This window comes from Corticium candelabrum, chromosome 16 (assembly GCF_963422355.1).
Source record: "Corticium candelabrum chromosome 16, ooCorCand1.1, whole genome shotgun sequence".
NCBI lineage: Eukaryota > Metazoa > Porifera > Homoscleromorpha > Homosclerophorida > Plakinidae > Corticium > Corticium candelabrum.
The window spans coordinates 4,687,007-4,707,595 of NC_085100.1; the positions used below are offsets into that span (position 1 = coordinate 4,687,007).

The following is a 20,589-nucleotide window of genomic DNA, read 5'->3' on the forward strand; positions in this document are numbered from 1 at the left end:
TGTGTATACTGCGCGGTTTCCTTTAGACAAAATACAAAGAATAAGAAAATGATTTTATTGTCACATTCCACCTGCTCACTGCCAATAGACATTTTACACTTAGACATTCTACTGCCTATGAACAATCCCTTTACTAGCTACTTTGGTGGAATTATCACTATTTCAACTTTGGTATTAATTTAAATTTAATTAAGAACTTCATCTCTAGCTTCCTAACTTAAAGTCTGCCCACCACTTTTATCTTGGAAAGTACTACCACAATGACTCGTATCTCTTCATGCTTAGTTAGTCACCACTGCAATCTCTTTCATGTTGAAGTGTAGTTGTGCAAAGCATTCTTGAAGTAGCACTGACATTAGCAACAAGTTGAACTTATGAAAAAAGCAACAAGTTGAAGTTATGAATAAATGAATGAATGAATTATATATTTCTTTCGCACCTAAAAGGTGCAGTTCCTCTTGAACTTATTGGAGTCCCGGATGTAATCTCTAATTTCACTCGTTCTCTGGCAAATAGCTGTAGCCAGACCTAGCTTCTACTCTAGCGTCATAGTCCTACTGGATAAAAACCAGGTCGAGTGAGTCACGTCAGCATCCGTCGTGACGTTGCTGCTGTAGAACTTGAAAACTGATCGCGCCTAGTCTATTCTCGGTCACAGAGTATCATATCTCGGTCAGTGCTTGCCATCTCGTTTCTAGACAGTCTACGTCATGCGCAAAGCTTAGGTGTGGATATGGACAAACCATAGATTTCGGGTTAGAGTCAGATTTGGGTTATGCATGGTTTGTATTGTCGATCCATGGTTTATACAGGCAATCCATGGATACGTACAACAAATGCGTTATTTCCATAGCACTGAAGCAATAACATTTTACTTTCTCCAACTTTAATATATTTCCAAGATTAGGACAAAAAGGCACAGTCCTGATGTTTCATCATACAATGTTATGCACTGTCTTAATTGCACCAACTCTTGGTCAATTAATTTGTCTTGCACTATAAATTGCAATACTTTCGTCAAAATTATTTGGTGGACAGAATCATTAATTAATTAAAGTGAAGTGCCTCAACAAAGTCAAGCTAGTTGTCAACTAGCTGATAACTATACAGCATAATATCAACTTCCACTCCTTTTATCGGCAGGGACACACAGTCTGGGGACACAATTTGCCCATCACCATGGAAATGGCAACCGTATTCTTTCCAAAATTAAGCCAAACTCCTTGGATGATTTGAAATCAAAATTTGCAACAGCTAGGTAAATCAAATAGCATGCGTGGGATAGACAGACTGACAAACAGTCACACAGACCGACAGATTATAGCAACTCCCTGTAATATTACAATAAAACAACAGAACGGAGAGCAACCATAAATGTCTTTAGTTAGTCATTTCCATAGCAACTTACACAATGACATTGCCGAATGCAAACTATTTATTATGCTCATAGAGTAGAAACAAAATGTATCAAGTTATTTAGTACTAAACAGCAGCCTCAGGTTGGTGGTAAATGTAGAGTGACTTTGATTGCTCAGAATTGACAAAGTATTGTGGTGTCTGACTTGCTAAAAACTTGGCATTTAATAATATCATACCTCTGAACATCAGCATAGAGCCAATTTGAGAATCCAACATTGAACAACGTTAAATCACAAATACTGATGAGCTTCGGTGAATAGAATTAAAGGGTTCTGGTAAATAACAAGTATGCAGCAACATTAAATTGCTTGCTAACAACTTGGCATTAGAAAAAATGAATGTACATATGAGTATGTTATATAGAAATTTGAGAATGTTTGAAAACGCTCATTTAATTAAAGTTACTTAACGTGCTGGAACCAGGTAGCCTTATTCTTGAGTTTTTAACAAAGCCAAACTATCTCGCTAAACGTCAATCACTGAATGGCAATCAGCACAACTAAGAAATCATCAATGAGTTTTGCAATCCAGTTGCAGAAATAGCATCTCCTAATCCAACAGTTTTCGTAGGATGTTTGCAAATAAGAACAGGGCTCATAAACAGGTCCACATGTCTTCTTGACCAGTGACTGATGGGAACAGAAGGATCAAATTCTATAGGGTCTGCTCTCAATTGTGGATCCTCGACAGACCTCAGAAAGGTCCTAGACATCTTGAGTTCAACAGAATTTGCATTAATTATTTTGCTGTCACATGCCTGAATAGCAGCCATTCGGGCAGCAGCGCCAACAGCCGTGATACTGTTTTGCCATTTCCCGTGTATGACTGCAATTAGATGAAATATAAATGAATGAAAGTGAACTCGACTCAGCTTTGACTTTGGATATGCACTACTCGCAACACCAAACGATTCAAGCATCCACTGCAGTTGATCAGCAATCAGTCCAATCTGATGATGGCCCGATACAGACTCACTCATAGAATGTGGGCCATTGTCAGCCTTTGAAACAGACATTAATTCCTGGTCATTGAGTCCAACAGAAGTGACTCTTGGAAAGACATCCCGTGACAAAGCCAACAGCAAATCTAGACTGGCAGTACTTGCCAACTCAAGATGAATAGGAACTGCCACAGAAATTTCAGACAAATGCTTTGTTAACTCCTTAATTTTGGCTTTCCACACAGACTCATCCAACTTCTCTAACAAATGTAGTCCAGACAGAACAACAAGGTCCGGCTTAAATGATTCCAGACTTGTAAAGAAGCTCTCCATTGCCAAGAGGTTGGAATTCCCAATATCGTAAGAAAAAATAAAGCGATTTGAACAAGAAGCTGTAGTTGAGCCCCATGTCTCTCCAGACTTATATTCCAATATTAAATGAACTTCATCATTCTTCTGTCTACATCCATCTGGCACTTCCATATTTGGCAAAAGAAGACGTTCTAGTTGATCACCTACCGGCCCGCCCAAAAGAATCTAGATCAAGATACAGTATACAGATCATGAGTATAATAATTATTTAATGTAAAATTTCCAAAAAACATATATTTGAGTAGATTTGCACTAAGACTATACTGCTACATGTGCAGTGACTAAGCACTAAAACAAGTGTGTTTGAGCTAGCAACATCTACTGCAATCCTATACTACATAGTACAATACGTCTACCGCCTTCTGTCTGGCTGTAATGTAACACCTTAAAATTAAACAGCTACCGCCCATTAGAGCGGCGGGGTCCTGCTAGTAAGGTACGAAATTAACTAACCAAAGAATCTTAGACAAAACTATGTTAGTAAAGACAGTTACTACTCTCCGTTCACGTTGACCTTTTACACTGGAAAATCGTAATGATTCCGTTGTTTGTAGGAATTTCGCGACGATCTTTGCACCGTTCAAAACCGCAGAACGTGCCATTTCAATTTTTGGGCGTTTCAATAAAGTGCGCTAAACAGGCAAAAAGCAATAAGACTTACGCAGATCAAAGTTGAGTAGAGTGAATAATGGCCTATTATTGTGTTGGTATTAATTTCATATATCTTTATTCAATTATATACGCATTCCTTGTGAGATTTGATATGCTAGTGGATCTCGTTCACTGCATGTGCCTTTGGTCTTCCAGGTCCATTTCTGGTGTGTTTTCGTCTTCTTGTTCCGAATCGTAGCTATCTGCACTGACCATTACCACACCTCTCAACTTTTCTTATTGCCAAATCGTGAGACTGTCTTTTGTAGACCACGTCCATTAGACGTGTCCAAAGTAGGCATGTTGCCTAGTAGATTTTAAGAAGCGCAAAATAGCCGGAATCAGCTTACGCATTAGCCTCGCTTTACGGTTTCTGTGCACTAAGTCTTCACCTTGAACTTCCAAACGTGTATATACATGGCATATTTACTGCTGGGATACCCCGAATACCCCTGAGCTGTATTTAGAATACAGTTCTGCTAAGTCCAGGGCTAACCATAATGGGCCTCCGCAAAGCGACTGTTGGAGTGTCTCACAGTTCACTCGTCGTGAGAAAGGACTGGTAATCATGAGACATGCCCATAAATCGCGAGTCTCACAACAAAATACTGAGAGTTGAGAGGCATGCATTACAACATTCGTGCCGTACTCTTCGTCGTCTACACCGAAACATTCTAGATCTGCAAGCTAGAATGACGCAAGCAATGGTCAAATATTGGAACCTTTGGACACTGTTACTTTCAGAATAGAAGGTCAAAAGGCTAAAATGAATAATCTACTTGGGGCATACCTGCGCGTAAGAAGATCTGTTAGAGTACATAAAGGCTGTCACAAAGGCTGTTACTAACAATCCTACGAGGGTTACTATTATGGAACACCTGGTGAAACCGCTGTCTCATTAGCACTTCCTGTGTTAAAGGTCAACTGGAAAGGAGAGTAATGAGTTAGTGAGCTAAGCAGCCAGTAGCCACAGCTTGCTTGATGCCTCCTTCATATTTGTAAATTCTTTTCTTTGTTCTGCATCCTCTCAATTGAAGTAATTTAATTTGAAATTTAATTTTAAATAAAAGAACAACAACAATATATTTGAACAGACTTGTTTTACACACATAATGCAACATACCTGATGCAACATTAAATACATATTAGTACGGTAGGTGTACCTAATTGTGGACATTCCCCAGAAATTTAAGTTACAAAGCTGTTTTCTATGGGAGCCTGCAATGAAGAGACAGAGAAACATGTCAGATGTACACAGCAATGTCTAAGCTTCGGAACGATACCTTTACGACTAGAATCGCACAATGTCAGCTAGCGCAATAGCAAATATACGGGCTACTGTCTGTAAACAACCCGGACATGGGGTGTATCCTAATTGTAGACATTTTTTCTCTGTCACAGAAAGCGACTGGGTCTGAGTACCAGCTGCACTAGATACCTGAATGGTTGCCTCACACTCTGTGTAAATGGTGTCGTGCCTTTCAAATTTTGCAGAAACCGAGTGTCCTGTCTGCGATAAACGTCTGAACTGTAAATTGTGGTTCTAGCATCTTCTGCGTTGTTGGTAAAGCTGATTATTGATGTCAGACAAGGTAGTTTGACCTTCTACCTATCCTATTTGAGGTTGTAGGTTTTCATTTCGTGCCTTATTGTTGCCAGATCTAGAAACAGTGTAGACAGTCAATTTCTGACAGGATTACTACTGTCGCTGATATTGACATTCCACCTACTTTGTTCGTTCTCATTTCATACTCTATTGTGGCCAGATGTAATAGCAGTGAAAACAGTTAGATTGTAAGTAGATTACTGATGTCCAGATTTAGTATGAGTAGAGATATTAAGGTGTTTACTGGACTGGAATTACACGTTCGCTCCATGCACATGACACGCTTATTTGACACGTTACAGTCAACGTAACTAAGCTCACAACTTTACCAAGGTACTCGATAATTGCTTAACCAATGTCAGAGCACTTTCATGACCCGCAAACAATTGATTCGTATACCTCAAATTTGGACGTGATGGAAAGAACCCTGTAGGTGCTAACAGTTGCGCAGGTGAATCCTGGCGATACACAACAAAACATGGTTTTGATCGCGGCCCAAAATACCAGCTTGTGAGGCAACCATCAGGTATCTAGTCCAGCTGTTACTCAAACCCAGTCGCTTTCTGTGGCAGAGGAAAAAACGTCCACAATTAGGATACACCCCACGTCTGAGTTGTTTACAGATGTTACCCTGTATATTTGCTAGTGCACTAGCTGACATTGCACAATTCTAGTCATAAAGGTATCATCAACGAAGCTTAGACATTAGTGCATACATCAGACATGTTTCCCTGCAGGGGTGTCAAAGGTCTTGAGAACTGTTGCCCAAGACTTGGCAAGTTCTGGTGACAGAATGGACATTGGCACCAAATGGCTAATATAAGCAAGAACTAATCCTGGCTTTGTTGAGGTCACATGACCAGAGCAACGCATTCACTATTATTTGGATATCTTTTAGTACCCACACTGTGACACAAAGTTCACAAAAGGGAACTTATAGAAACAGATCTCTCTCTTCAAGACCAACGACCATGCATGCAGTTTCATATGACATTCTACTACAAAGTTCATTTTCTCTAATTAGGGGTACTGACACTTTCTCTCATAGTCACTAATTTAGCTGTACCTCATGCACATGCCAACACTTTACTTTTAGCACAGAACACGTGCAGGAAACTGCATGGCCTCTGGACAGTTAAAAAATAGCACACGCAACATATCGCTAGAAGTCCATTGCGCCAAATAAGTAATGTACTGTAAGCTGGATTAGATTTTGCTGACTGTTATCAGCAGGTCTAGCCACGCCAAGACTACTGGAGTGAGGAGTCTTCTGGTGACAGTCTGCCGCCCAAAGATGAGTTAGAGTTATAGATGTCTGTCAACATGGTGCGCGACAACTTAGACACCCTGTCCTGTCTCTTCATTGCAGGCTACCAGAGAAAACAGCTTTGTAACTCAAATTACCAGGGAAGTGTCCACAATTAGGTACACCTACACTACTGTGTCGTTAGGTCCATTACTAGCAAAAACCAATCTATATTTGAATTTAAAATACTGTAATACGATAGCAGCTTTAATTATAACTAGACGACATACCTTGGTATCTGAAAAAGTAGAAGCCATTTTTAATCCAACAAGAGCTGCATTTCCTCCAACGAAATACTATTGACAAGTTGTTAGATGTACACTACTGTGTATGACTATTGTTCTCGCCAACCTGTTTATTCTCTAGACGATGCGCATGGTCGACAATCTCCAGATAGCCTTCCTGGTGAGCAAAGACTCGCTCGGCAGCAGCACACCTTGCCATGCGGTGCTCAAACATTTCCTGCAAATCCTGAACACTTTCCAGCACGTCGTGTTCCACCTGGCGAGAGCCGCTAGCATTGAGACTCTTCAATAACGCCGTTCCAGACACTATTAAATCTATGTTTGAATTAAGCCTAATAGGACAGTAATTTTAGACAAGTCAACGCTTCATTGAACATTTCGGAATGTCTGCTGACCCTACAGCAACTTTTCTGTAAAGTGGAGTCAACTTCGGCTCTCCTATTTGTCGACGCCATCCTTCTATCGTTCTCTCCTCTATGGATGAGATGTTTCTATTCCTGCTGTACCACCACGACAAAACAACAAGTGCAATTCCAATCCAGACCCATAGGTGACCAGCCATGGCGTGTTGCCTATAGCGTACGTTAGGCGATGACGTTTCTGTAATAACGAGACGATTTTTGCTCAGTTTTTGATAGAAAATGCATTTCTGACAGAGGAGCTGCCATACTGCAAACAGTAGCTATATCTAAAGCTGCACAGAATAACTTCCATACACTGTACTTCACCTTAGCCTTGATCTTATCCCGGCCGCATTTGTGGTTAGCTAGTATATCTAGGGTAGATGATGTAATGACCCTATGCTGCTCATTGCACCTATGATTTCGGATTTCACGGATCTACTAGAACACGTCGATCGTCTCCATTTAGCCTCTCGAGTCTAGGCTTACCTTTTGTTAAGTTAATAGTTAAGTTAATTAATTAACTCTAGAGGTCAATCACATGCTTTCACTTTTCATTTCTTGAACGGATTTTCTGTACTAGACTAGACTAGTAAATTACAGAGGGGATCGCGTTCACCCGTAAAAGTACGTATTTGCTGTGACAAATGATTGCATTCTTTGAAAATTATGTAGATGTCTAGCTAGACATGCATGCGTTCTTTGGAACTAGGAAAGGAAGAGATGCATGGATGGAGGGCTGATTTGAATAGAGAAGTATCCCAAGAGCATATGCTGTTCTATTTGTCGTACCATGGTTAATTAACGTTGTCATTTAGTGAACTGTCATATGCGACACCGACTGGCCATGCAGAAAAGTATGCGTCTGGAATAAAGTTTATGATAAATATAGTTCGAGTGTACAAAAGGCCAATAGTTGCAACTTGCGATCCAAAGATCAGAGGCCCAGAGGTTTGCGCGCAACCCGTGCATCATGTCACGTTTCTGACAACAATCCTGGTACACGTGTACGGTACATACCAACAACATTGTAACAACAGGTGACGTCATAATGCGTGGGAACGTTCTGCATTGTAGTTCCTAATGAGCATGCGCAATCAGAGATTCTAGTTATGGTCACCTCGTTGTCACTGCTGTGCTCTCTTGTTGCTGTATCGGTAGCGGCCATCACTAGTGTCTCTGATGCAAGTAAGGAAGTCTTGCAGATTGGAGCTTTACTGCCGTCAAATTCTAGTAGCAACGACAGTCTTTGGTCGTCTTTCCGTTCTGTCGACGCTTGCTATCTTGCTGTCGATCATGTCAACGATTACAGTGGACTTCTTCCCAATCATGAGCTTCGGTTGATTTTTAGAGAGACGATGGTAAGAGTCGTGAGTACTGGTAGCTTCCCATCAGCAGGCTATTTCTTGTGTTGCAATCATCTGATTTCCGCACGTGTTGGGTGTCTGTTGTTCTTCCGTTGTTTGTAATAATAGATATGTATATACTATCACTATTATCGACGTGGGACTAATCACTGTTCAGCATAGTGTTTTAGCTGTTTCACTACATTTACATGCACTAGTAGAGCTTAATTACTGCATGAGACCATTTAATTAAGCACTATTTTATTTGATTATCAATTTAACCCGGAATGAAGAGTATCTTTGTGTCTACTGTCTGTCAGTTTCTTGGAGTTGGAAAGTTAGATGGGTAGCACAGGGGTACACTATTTGAAATAGTTGGGCTGCAAATGCAGCTCCAAAAACGTGCTTGGCGCTGTGCATAGTTTGACTCAGTTGGGATACTCTACGCCAGCTGGTTTTTGATAAAGTCAGTCTAAGTACTAAAAGCGTTATTATAGATTATTTACTCAGCTATACTGTAATAACGATACAATGTGATACAGTTGAGAGCTGCTTTGCAACAGCTCTCTGGAGACACACACACTGCTAGTCAAGTCAACACAGAATTAATACCAACAAACAGTTAAAATGAATTGATTACTGTAAAGTACATTTTCTACCGAATTCTGTTAATGCCATTTATACTAACTAGCCTACACTCGGCAAGTCCGAGCGCTCGTGGTAGGCAGTGGAAATCAAACCCCGCCCCCGCACTGAGCCTACTTCCTTTCTATAGCATGATGCAACTTCTGCATATGGACAGGAGGGACAGAGGGCGCTACCGCAATACCGCAATTATATATAGATTGCAGTGGCACATAGTTTAACTTAATTACTTGTACTGGACACAACAGAGATTTTACTGTAACTGTGCTAATGGAATCTGAAGACTGAAAATTAAGTTTGCTGATTCTGTGGGTGTACCAGCAGCCTCAATGTCATCGACTATGACTGCTGCAGTCTACATCTTTGGACCAAATCTACTGCTAGATTTGCTTGACCTGTATAGGAGTCAACTGGTTTTGATTTGACAGATTGACAAGTTACTGTGCTATCTCTTACGCAATGATAATCAGCATCAGTCAGTAAATGGGTATGCCAGAGTACTACAATCTTGGTCTGTTCTGGCACTGCAAAATTTGTCTTGGCATGCATGCAGCGTCATAGTGCCAAATGGGCACCCCTGGTAGTAGTAATTGGACATGTTGAGAATCACTGTACAGTTCACACTTGATGTTGCAAAACATGAAGAAACTCATATTATAATTTCTCATTTTGTTTCTCTTCTGAACATCACAGCTGAGTGGCACTGTATCTGGATTTGAATTAACTGTATGTAAGGGGCAGCTAATGATTGTCATTTTTTACTGTTGTCTTTTGTTGTGTGAAGACTGAGTTGTTATGTGATGTGAATACTTGCATAATGCATTTTTTATTTATGCAAGTAGGACACTGCCTACTATAAAATGTAATCGAGTATGTTTAGCCTCATTTTTGTTACATGTCTGTTTCTTATCACCCAGGCTCTCACAAAGTGATGTTGGCAGGCCATTACCATTATCCATTTATGTACATGTGAAACGGGACGAGAGCAGGCACAGTTATGTAAGGAACACAATAGATTAGCATTAGTCTATAGTGGTACTGAAAGGCTAGAGGTCTGATTTGCGGATCCACACCCATAATCGTTTATGGCAACAAGACCTTTCTTGTTGATGTACAGTATACCATGTAGTTGAGGAGAGCAGACATCCATAAAATATTGGACACAGAAGAAGTCTATACATAGGATCCACTGCTCTGGTTGTATTGCACATACGCACTACAAGAATAATGATGTCATGGTGAAATCAGTGTGGCCTGTCGTTCAGATGCAGGTGGGTGATAAGAAACAGACATGTAACAAATAGGGGCTTTACTATCAACTAACTATTGCATTAATGAATGAATTGTTTTATATCACACCAGGTATTGGTGCAGGTCTCATGACAGGGCAAACACAGCCACTACCACAACTACACAAATGTTACTATATGATATAATGATCTTTGTTTCCAGTGTCAGCTGAAAAATTAGTATAGCAGTCATGTTAATGTTTCTCTATTGCTAGGTTTTGTTTATTACCTTGTGGTTTCTTAATTAATTGAGCTCGTTTTCTTGTCATTACTGGTTTACAACTTCCAGGTTAATTTATTTCTGCTGACTAAATGCTGTTAATGTTTGTAGTCTGACTAAATATTGGCTAGATTTCATTAATCTTACCACTGGCACAGCGCTAATAATCTGTGATTAAACTGTGTTCATGTAGTGTGAATTTGGTAAAGCTAACTATGGAATGTACCAGTTTGTACACTCATCTGAAGCAGAGAGACCTGTTGTGCTGCTGGGAGAAGGCTGTGGTGTGGTGACTGAGCCACTGGCAGAAACAATGGAAATGTGGAACAAAAGCAACGTTGTGTTGGTTAGTGGAGCTGCACGAGCCAATGTACTGTGTTTGTGTCATTAAAGCATGCTTACTTCCACCTGAACTACGATATGCTGACATGTTAGAGCTAGGAGTGTTCTTTAGAACCTCTTTCTAATTTTTTAATTTTTTAATTTGCTGGTATGGGGCAATTAATTGTGATATTCTTGCCCAATCAGAGTTCTATGTCAGAAATGCTAGAATGTTAAAGGATCACTTTCCAGATTATGTGCATACTTGGAGACATGCCCTTTTAGTGCACAAGATAGATGGGAACGGGAGGGAGGCTGTGAGTAAAGACTTCTGTGTGTTCTGCTAGGCGGTTCAGTTTACAGAATCTGAATGTGTAGATATGCAGATTGTACCATTAATAGTGTATGTCTACCAAGATTGTTGCTTAGGCACGACGGACACACACACACACACACACACACACACACACACACACACACACACTCACACAAATGGACAAATGTTAAGCCCTCCACGTCTTTCGGCGTCGTCCTTGAGGTCAGTTGCGGAGATAGCTCTTCTTGCCTCTGGAGCTTGGCCAGAGTCATCCAGGGGCACTGACAATGGCGCAGCTCTGGGACACACGTACCCGTCTGCTGCATGATGTTGCTGCCAAGCCAGCGGTCATGTCACATACACAGTGACACACACACACACACACACACACACACACACACACACACACACACACACACACACACACACACACACACACACACACACACACACACATGTAGGACACAGAGGATTGCTGTGTTGTGATGTAAAGATTTCATTGTTCACTTTGTACACTTAAGGCCACACCAAAAATGTTGAATTGGGTAACCAGCTTGCCTGTGTTTGAAAGTTTCATGTTGGTTTTTCTTGGGCATGCACAGTAAACATGATCTGTTATTTTCTGCATATTAGTGAGCAAATCTTGAGCCTTTTAAACGGCAGAAAGGCTTATCGCAGTTGTGTGGACTGCTGTCTCTTTGGGCTTGTACAGGAAGTTGGATTCAGTGACGGATAAGAATTTTGTATTTTAAGTAAGGCAATTACTGGATGTAGGAGCAAAGCTGTATGTTTGCCGGTGTGGCTAGTGGAATCAAAAGTGATGTACTTGCAGCATAAGTGGTTTGACAAGCTAAGGTAGGAGATAGTTTGGTGAGTTTTTTTGTGAAAAGAAGCTAAAGGGGCATCAATGAATCCATGGCAGATGTACTACTTTCTTATCACCAGAACAAGAACTTTTGGAAAAAATGTGGTTGTCACAAGACGGGTTGACTTACAGACAGTGGGCAGATAGTAGCTGTACATGCATCTTACAAACAACATCATAATTATACAGTTTTGACAGCTTACGACTGATAACTTAGGTATGGTAGGGTGCTTGTAAAGAACCAAGTAAGACTTTTCTTAGTCTTGTGTTTGTTTTGGAAAATCTTAGTTGGAACAGTGGCAAGACCTTGAGATTGTCTCATTGAACAAACAAAATTTGCTTTTTGGAGCTTAGAAAACTTTACACATATGTAGTAGTTTGCTGCCATCAGTGCAGCATGTGCATTCAAATACCAGTGTTTATGCACATATCAGATTTTGCTGGTTGTAGTCAGAATTCGTCTGTTGGATAATGTAACTTAGATGCATGTAAAGATGTCATAACTTGCTTGATCTGCATGAACAGGAAGCAGTTGGGTTGGAAATTGGAGGTTAACCTAGCAGATGTCACTGACTGTAGTATGACTGTACCAGTAGACTTGCTGTATTTTACTGTTGTAAGAATAAGGTATGTCAGGTGCCTTCCTTGTATGTTCTAGTTCAACTTTCTTTCATCGTCGTCAAGTGGTTTAGATTTAGAGGAGAAGTCAAATGCGTATATGTCACTGCTTCCAGCTGCAAGTGAACTGAATTCAGCTAGAGTAGAGCTCATGCACAAACTTGAATGGAAAAATGCAGTTATTCTGTATGAAACGTCGACTGGCACCATTTTTGACAGGGTAATCCTTGTGTGTTCGTTATTGTCTGAATTATTAGCATTATTGTTATGACATAAGAAAGAACTTGATGTTATTGCAGTATGAGAATGTTTTGTTATAAAGATGGTATGTATCTCATCTACAGAACTATTAATGTTGATTTTAGGGCACTTGGACATATAATCTAATTACACATTGTTGAAATTAATGCACTTGGGTTGTTGTAATTTGATTGATAGAAATGGTAGAATAATTCTAACTTTTTTAAAATGCAAAGGCGGAACCAGTTGGGTCTCACCTAAACTGATTATTTATGGCTGAGTAGCTGCATGCCAGGCTGACACACAACTAACAGAAGCATTTGGCTGTTTAGTGAGGGCAGAGTTGGATTCGGATGTGATTTTTGTACTAATCATTGATAGACTTTTTATATAAACATACACTACTGGCGTTATGGTTGGTTATTGGACATTTTTATCAGGTGTTTGTGGCATTTGAGGTGAACCTGCTACATAATTTGTCTGGCCGACGTCTATGTTTGAGTGACTGACAGGATGATTGCAGCATTTTTTTTCTGTGCTAGTAGACACTATTACACTCAAACATTTCCAATCCGGACAGTATGGGACCAGCCACTGTCTGGATTGTAGAAATGTCCGGAAGATAGAGATAGCTAACGCGCATTATATCCTTGAAATTCCAGGCCATTTTAATGTGAACGTCATACCAGTTGTGCATCCAGTATGCGTGTACAGTACACACTTGTACTACACTGTAATGTACATGTGTACTTTGTACTACAGTTACTTATGTTACATACACGTTCTCCTACACACTGGCACGTGATAGTCAAGACGGCTTGAGAATTGAGTGTTTATACAGCGAGTTTCTTGCCAGAGTGCTTACCCTTGGAGCCTCAAGACCTGATATGCGTTGGGTAAAAGTGTCTGGTCTAGGGAGGTGTCCGGATCTCGAGGTCTGGATTAGAGAGGTTGAGTGTATATTGCAGTCGCAATCAACTCTTATCAACATAAAATTTCCAGAATGGCTTCTCAGGCATTTTTGGATATTATGTCAAAGCCCAGATAAGTCATTTCTTTTGTGAGACCACGTTGAGATTGCAACCATCAGATGAATGTGTTTTTCTGCTTATTTATTGAACTAATAAAGGCTGCTTGCTTTAGGCGAACATTGTCATACTCATGGTGAAATCTTTGTTTCTGACTCTGGACGTTTCTTGTTTCACTTGTAAAGCAATGGATATGATCAGTGCTGTGCTGATTAGTAGGGTTTTTAACAGCTACTATATACTTGTATGGGTTAATGCCCATTATCTATCTATATCTATCTATACATCTATATATAATTGTGCTAGCGCTGCTTCTGTCTGCCCGTCCCGTCCCGTCTGTACACACACACACGGGTTTGATTTTCACTGCTTATCGCGTGTGCTTGGACTTGTCGGGTCTAGGCTAGTCTATATATAATTGCGGTAGCGCCGCTTCTGTCTGTTTGTCCCATCCTGTTCGTACACACAAAGTGCGGTGGGATGGATGGACGGCTTAGTGCGCCAACGCTGCTGGATGGGTACGATTTCGACTGGCTTGCGCCTGCGCTCGCACTTGAGTCACCGGGGAAAAATCTCGGGGACTCGACTTGGGTGGGCTTTGTTCCATCACGGAAATTTTTGCGTCTTGCTATAAACTGGAAGTAGACTCGGGGTGGGGTGGGTTCAATTTCCACTGTCTACGGCGTGTGCTCGGACTTGCCGGGAATAGGCTTGTTTGTATAAAGACAAGATTCTAAATGTTTGTGCGCCTAATACTTCCTTACGCTTGGCTCATTGTTGCTCAAATTCTCCAGACATGCTTACCAAATGGAAATGAACGTAACGATGTCAGTTTCGATAGGTGGGTCCCCTTTCAGTTGTCGACCCTTGAGCGATAAAGCTCTCTGCGACATTGATTGGATTGCTAAGCACGACATTCAAACTTTAAAGAGCATAGCGCATAAGGGAATATACGGTTTTTCGCTTTTGCATAGTCAAAACAGCAGAAATAGAGCGTTTACTAGGACATTCTAGGCAATGTCACAATAGGTGATGTCACAATTAAATGCAAGGCCACAATACATAACGCCACAATGGATTACGTAATGGTTTCTTTTAGAGTTCAAGAGATGACGGACGTTTAATCTAAGTGCGTTTTGGTTTAGTCTATAGGAGCATTTCATTTCGTTCATGCAAGTTTTCTAAATTAGAATTCAATTGACGTCAACTTGAGCCAGCTGTCACTATCCAAAGCTAACAGGTGGCGTACGGAATCTAATTGTAAATGGAATAGTTGCTGCTACTTACTTAGAATATCTAACTGTAACTAAAATTTTAGACAAGATACTTTCATGGTAATTCCTCACAATCGAATGCACCCGGGCAAATCCAGGAAATTGGCTAGTATTTTATAGTTAACTTTGTTACTCAACTTGACGCTATGTATTTCAACGTTTTTGCTGGCAACAAGCGTGGCATTAATGCATATTTGTTTTAGTTGATGACCATTTTGTTTAATGATTTGAAGTGATTGTTAATTTTGTTAATATTAATGGAGCATAAGCATTAATGGGTTTACACTAGTAGGTCCCAACTTAATTTAAATGAAGTTTGCACATAGGTAGTAGTAGTAGGAAACTAGAGTGGAGGACTTACACTAGCCAATAGGTTGACTGCTTGTGTTGGAAATTATTGTAGCAGATGTGTGACTGAAAACATGTTTATCTGGGCACACATACAATAGAAGACGTTTTGGTTGGTGACAAAGTCTTATTTTCAAGCCTGAGTGTCTGTTATTGAATTGCTTGAACTGTGGTGCTGCAATAGGAGTTTGGCTTTTTAGTTATAAGAGTAGTAGATTGAGTTGTTTTGATACGGTATTTTGTAGATTTCATGATGTGTGATGTAACATGTCAATTGTCATAAATTTGGCAAAATACAAGCTGAAGTTGTGGTGTTTTTGTATACAGAATTCAAAGGATCTTGTGAAAAAAATAAAAAAGGTGAATAATAATGCAACAGGATTAGCTGATCGATATCTTGTGACAATGGGAAACATTACACACATTTTTGATAAAATCAAAGCATCAAAGAAGAGGATCTTGTTCAGTTTCTGTTATGAAAATGTCGCAAGGCGTGTCGTTTGTGAGGTCAGTGAATATAATGTCTAGCAGGCAAAGTTGGTATGCGATAATGTGCTGGAAATTTTGGTAATTTTGTTCATGGTAATACTAGTTTAAGTGAGGGTAAGAGCTTGTATGATAGGGTTGTAGGTTTTGTTGTGAGATAATGTAGATCGAGATGGTGACTTATTAGACAGTTGTTTAGACACAGTGGAATTCTATGCAGCTATGTAGACAGGCTGCCTTTACGATATGATTAGATTGTTCTTTAGTATGTTTGATTTCAGACATTGGTACATTCTCTAATAATTATTCAGATATCATTATGTATTGTTTTGAAAGGTTGGATCTTTACGTATATTTACCTCTGATAGGAGGTTATGTTTTTATTGGTGTTGGTTTGTTTGTTTGTGGGCAGGATTAAAACTGGTTCACAATATCTGCCAGAGAGCAATCCATTCTGTTGCAGCAAACTACACAAAGGTGCTGCTCGAGTGTTGGACTGCAACAGGAAGTGATGGAGACATTTTAGTGAATGTCATCCAATCAGTGACACGTAAAATGTTGCAATTGGCACACGCAAGTGCAGTGTAAACAATGAACATTTCCTCTTATTTCTCACAGCTTTGTTGCAGCCGTAGCACCACAACAGACACAAAAGAAGCATTTTTCTTCATCCTGGACGTACAGTACAGTGCGAAGGAGGTGCTAAGTTGTGAACACTGCCAGAAGGTGGCAGACAGCTGTTGGCAACCCTCAGCACTCTCCAGGCAGATATTGTGAACCAGCCTTTACTAAAATGTGTGGATAGATTTGATGAAATTTGACAGGATAATAGAACTTTTTGATATAGAAACAATTGATTAGTTTTTGCGATTAATCCAAATCATGGTCTCCTTTTAGGGGGTCAGAACGTTTTGATGAGAAAAGTGAATTTGCTGTGTGTGTGTGCAGTTAGTGACTGCGTGATTAATTAAGTTTTTGAGAATCGAAGAGCTTTGGTCAATGTCGGCTATTAGTCGATGTGCCACTATCATTTCAGGACTTCACTTCTAGGCTGGTGACAGAGAATGTGCTGGAGAACAGAAAATGCTTCATCGAGAGAACAGTCTCGTACAGATGCAGAAGTAATGACAAGCAACAACACAACATACACAACATCATGCAGCTAGTAGCAATGGCAGTAAGCAGTCAATGTGGTGACACATTTAGGATGGTGAGGCACCCTAAACTGCACTTGTCTTACTACACTTCTTTCTGCAATGGAGACAACATCACGTGATACCGCCCTGTTGCAATCCTCGCATGGAAGGACCACCAAAAGCAAAGGAAGGTCTACTGTCTAGGCTATTGGTGGACTACATGAAACAACAGTTCAACCAATGTTCTGAGTGTTCTGCTGTCATATTATTGTCTGACAGTGACATTACTCTTTCTTTTTAATTTGGTTTTCCTGATCTTGTGTGTAACCTTAGTTATATGATGGTAGTGTCTGCTTTCATTCATGCTCTTTACAGTCCATAATTGGTGGACATTTTGTTATACTTGCGATGAAATCTGTTCTCTGGCTTTTGTGTGTAGCTAGTAAGCAATAGGCCTTGAATGCTGCATGCCTACAACACCTAGAGTTTTAATCATAGATTGACTGAAGCTGTGAATTCACTCACACTAATGATATTTGGGGGGGGGGGGTAAATTTTAGAATGAAATTGTGGTAATTTTCAAGTGTACTTCTTTGGCTGCAGTGGTTAATGTATACTACTACAAATAGAATTTCAAAAACTTTTTCTCTGAAAATAAATAGATATAGGGATTGTATAAAAAGTAACAGAGACAAGACCTATAGATAATATGAACCAAAGTCAGACATCATTAGTGAATTCTTTCAACCCACTAAATGTAAAATGTAGGGAATGTGGGGTTGGAAGGACTCACTAATGATGTCTGGCTTTGGTTCATATTATCTATAGATCTTGTTTATGTTAATATTTTTTATACAATCTGTCCATTTATTTTTTTAGAGAAATTTTTTACAATTCTAGTTTGGTGAGTTTTTAGGAGTGCATATTGCAACCTAGGACGTGTCTCATTAGGGCTTGTAAGCCTAAGCATAAGATTTTGCACATTTTCATTAGCGTTAATTAGATTTGTTTAAATGTAAACTTAAACAGCTTTTGTTAATTAAACATGATTTAGAGGTAGTTTACTCAAGTGGTCTAGAGGTTTTAGTTGACAGTCACATGATGGTATACCATGGTATCAGAATGCACATTGCACGACTATGGATCCTAAGTTTTTAGTGCCAATGCAGTTGTGTCACGCGTAAGAATTTAAGAGCCTCTGTTACATGAAAGACAAGCTAGTTCGACTTGTAGAGAGGTAGTGGTTTACCGTTATCGAATATATATGCACACATGTATATATGTACAACAAACTTTTCAAACTTCATGCCGATGACAGCTAACAGTAATTCTCTTTGTTACTCTCAGTCACACTGACCCTTTGTTACGGAACTTCTTTTACCTTGTTCCTCACTCTCCTCCTCTCCCGCACTCTTTCTTCTTCTTGTCTCCTTGCTGACCAGCAAACTGCACTCTCCGAAATGACTGCTTTCCAAATATATTAGCTTGTCCCGTCAATCTCATGTCTAGTATTGCAGCCCCTTCCAAACTCCATATTTAGAGACGTGACATATATCTCCCTCGTTTGGAAAAGAAACTGCCCCATAGTTTCTTGCAACTCAAACACGTCTCTGTCAGTTGTCGTTAGCACACCCTGCTCAGGAAGTTGACTCCGACATTTTCCGAACCTTTGATATCTTGCAACGTGAAGCGGTAGCTTTGCAGATGCATGGCCCACCTCATGATTCTATCATTCTCAAATTTTGCTTTATCCAAGTATGCTAGCTGTTGGTGGTCCGTCTGGAGAATAGATTCTACTCCATAGATGAATCTCGTGAACTTTCTGACCCCCAGCCAATGTCTAAACACTCCTCGATGGTAGAGAATTTTCTGTCTCGGTCGCTGAGTTTCTTACTTGCATATCCTACCGGGAATGGTTTTTTTGTGCTCCTGCATCAAAATTGCTCCCACCCCTACATCTGATGCGTCCACTCAAAGCAAGAAATGCATATCATGTTCAAGCAACTTGAGTATGGGTTGGCCAGATAGTGGCGTATTCAACGCCAAAATACGCTTTCTCCTGCGCTTCCTTCCATTCCAGTTTGTTTGGCAATCCTTTCTTTGTCAAGTCAGTCAGAGGAACTGCTACGGCCACATAATTGGGTAAATATTCCCTGTAGAATTCTGTCAGTTCTAGAAATGCACGCAATTCTTTGTTTGTGTTGGTCCTCTTAGCATTCCTAATTTTTAGGATGTTTTCCTCACTCAGGTGAATGAGGCTGTGTTCGATCTTGTGGCTAAGAAATGACAGCGTACACACTCCCAACGACACATTTAGAGGGCCTAATTGTCAGATGGGTTTGGGCGATCCTCCTTAGAACTCCCCTGAGAGCGGTAACATGTTTTCTCTCACATAGGTGTGTGTACGACGATGTCATCCATGTAGTGGTTCGCATACTCCAGTCCCTCCAGTAACTTTCTTAATCCTCTGACCAAAGTAGCTGCGGAGTTGACCAATTCGAACAGCATTCTGAGGAATTCATAAGTACCGTTGTGTACCACAAACACGGTTTTGCATACGTCTTCCGTGTCCACGGGGAACTGTGAGTAGCCTTTAGACAAGTTTATCTTTGTAAAGTATCAGTCTTGGGCAAGATCCACCAAAGGTGTCATGGGCTTTGGATTGCATATGGTCAGACAATTGATGAGTGTTCTATAATCCACGCAAAGCCGGTTTGTTCCGTCCGGTTTTCAAACTAAAACCACTGGAGATGCGTATGGCGACTCCGATGCCTGAATGATATTTTATCATGTTTCTGATATCGTTTTCTAGTTCAGACTTCTTATGAAATGGTATCTCGTATGGCTTAGACTTCACCAGATGATCAGACGTTAGTTGAATTTGATGTACGGCTAAGTTAGTCGAGCCTGGAAGATCAGTGAAAGCGTTTCTAAACTCTTTGATCACCGCTCGAGCTTCTCTTTTTCGTACGTCAACTCTTCACTTATTTTTATGTCTCCCGCTGTTTCTTTGGGCCGACAGGTTCTTGGCTCGATCAGGCTGTTCCCATCTACGGAGTTGTCTTGATCCCGTCCATCTGCTGTCAATATTGTCGTGTTTGCTACCTCTAGAAACGATTCTCCCGTAGTTCTATCAAGCAGTACCTTTTCAGTAAATTGGCATGATAATCTTTGTCTTTTCCTATACTTTGACTTCATAATCTTTGATCTCGACGATCTTGGTTACTTGGAATGGTTCCTGCCAATGCATTAACAGCTTGTTATTGTTCGTTGGTAATAGCACTAGCACTTCGTCCACCACGACAAACCATCTCTTCTTTGATCTTTTGTTGAATTATCGTTTGTAGCGTTCTTGGAACCTCTCCAATTCCTCGCAAGCTACTTTCATGATCTCCTGCAGTCTCTCTCTAAGTTTGAACACATATTAATAGCTAGTCCTCTCATCTGTCTCACCCTCTTCTTCGGTCCATATCGATCATACAATCCTCATCGGTCCTCTCACGGTCCTCCCGTAGAG

The 20,589-nt window shown here is 40.3% G+C and overlaps 2 protein-coding genes across 3 annotated transcripts; one reads left to right on the forward strand and one right to left on the reverse strand.

Annotated features, from left to right (window-relative positions):
• Nucleotides 1-1,662: 1,662 nt before the first annotated feature.
• Nucleotides 1,663-7,108, reverse strand: LOC134192088 (ADP-dependent glucokinase-like). Of its 2 annotated transcripts, none has more exons than XM_062660776.1 (4): nt 6,935-7,108; nt 6,646-6,871; nt 6,525-6,590; nt 1,663-2,896 (listed from the first exon to the last, which is right to left on the reverse strand). In XM_062660776.1, the coding sequence occupies exons 1-4, from the start codon at nt 7,099-7,101 to the stop codon at nt 1,919-1,921; spliced, it is 1,437 nt and encodes a 478-aa protein (XP_062516760.1). In that variant the 5' UTR covers nt 7,102-7,108; the 3' UTR covers nt 1,663-1,918. The 2 variants fall into 2 exon arrangements, with proteins under 2 accessions (XP_062516760.1, XP_062516761.1); XM_062660777.1 differs by having other exon boundaries at nt 6,940-6,984.
• Nucleotides 7,109-8,052: 944 nt separating this feature from the next.
• LOC134191770 (uncharacterized) lies at nt 8,053-19,359 on the forward strand. The gene is made up of 8 exons (XM_062660392.1): nt 8,053-8,301; nt 10,634-10,786; nt 12,601-12,780; nt 15,778-15,957; nt 16,273-16,307; nt 16,349-16,444; nt 16,987-17,146; nt 19,303-19,359. Exons 1-8 carry the CDS (start codon nt 8,053-8,055, stop codon nt 19,357-19,359), a joined length of 1,110 nt encoding a protein of 369 aa, XP_062516376.1.
• The last annotated feature ends 1,230 nt before the right edge of the window (nt 19,360-20,589 follow it).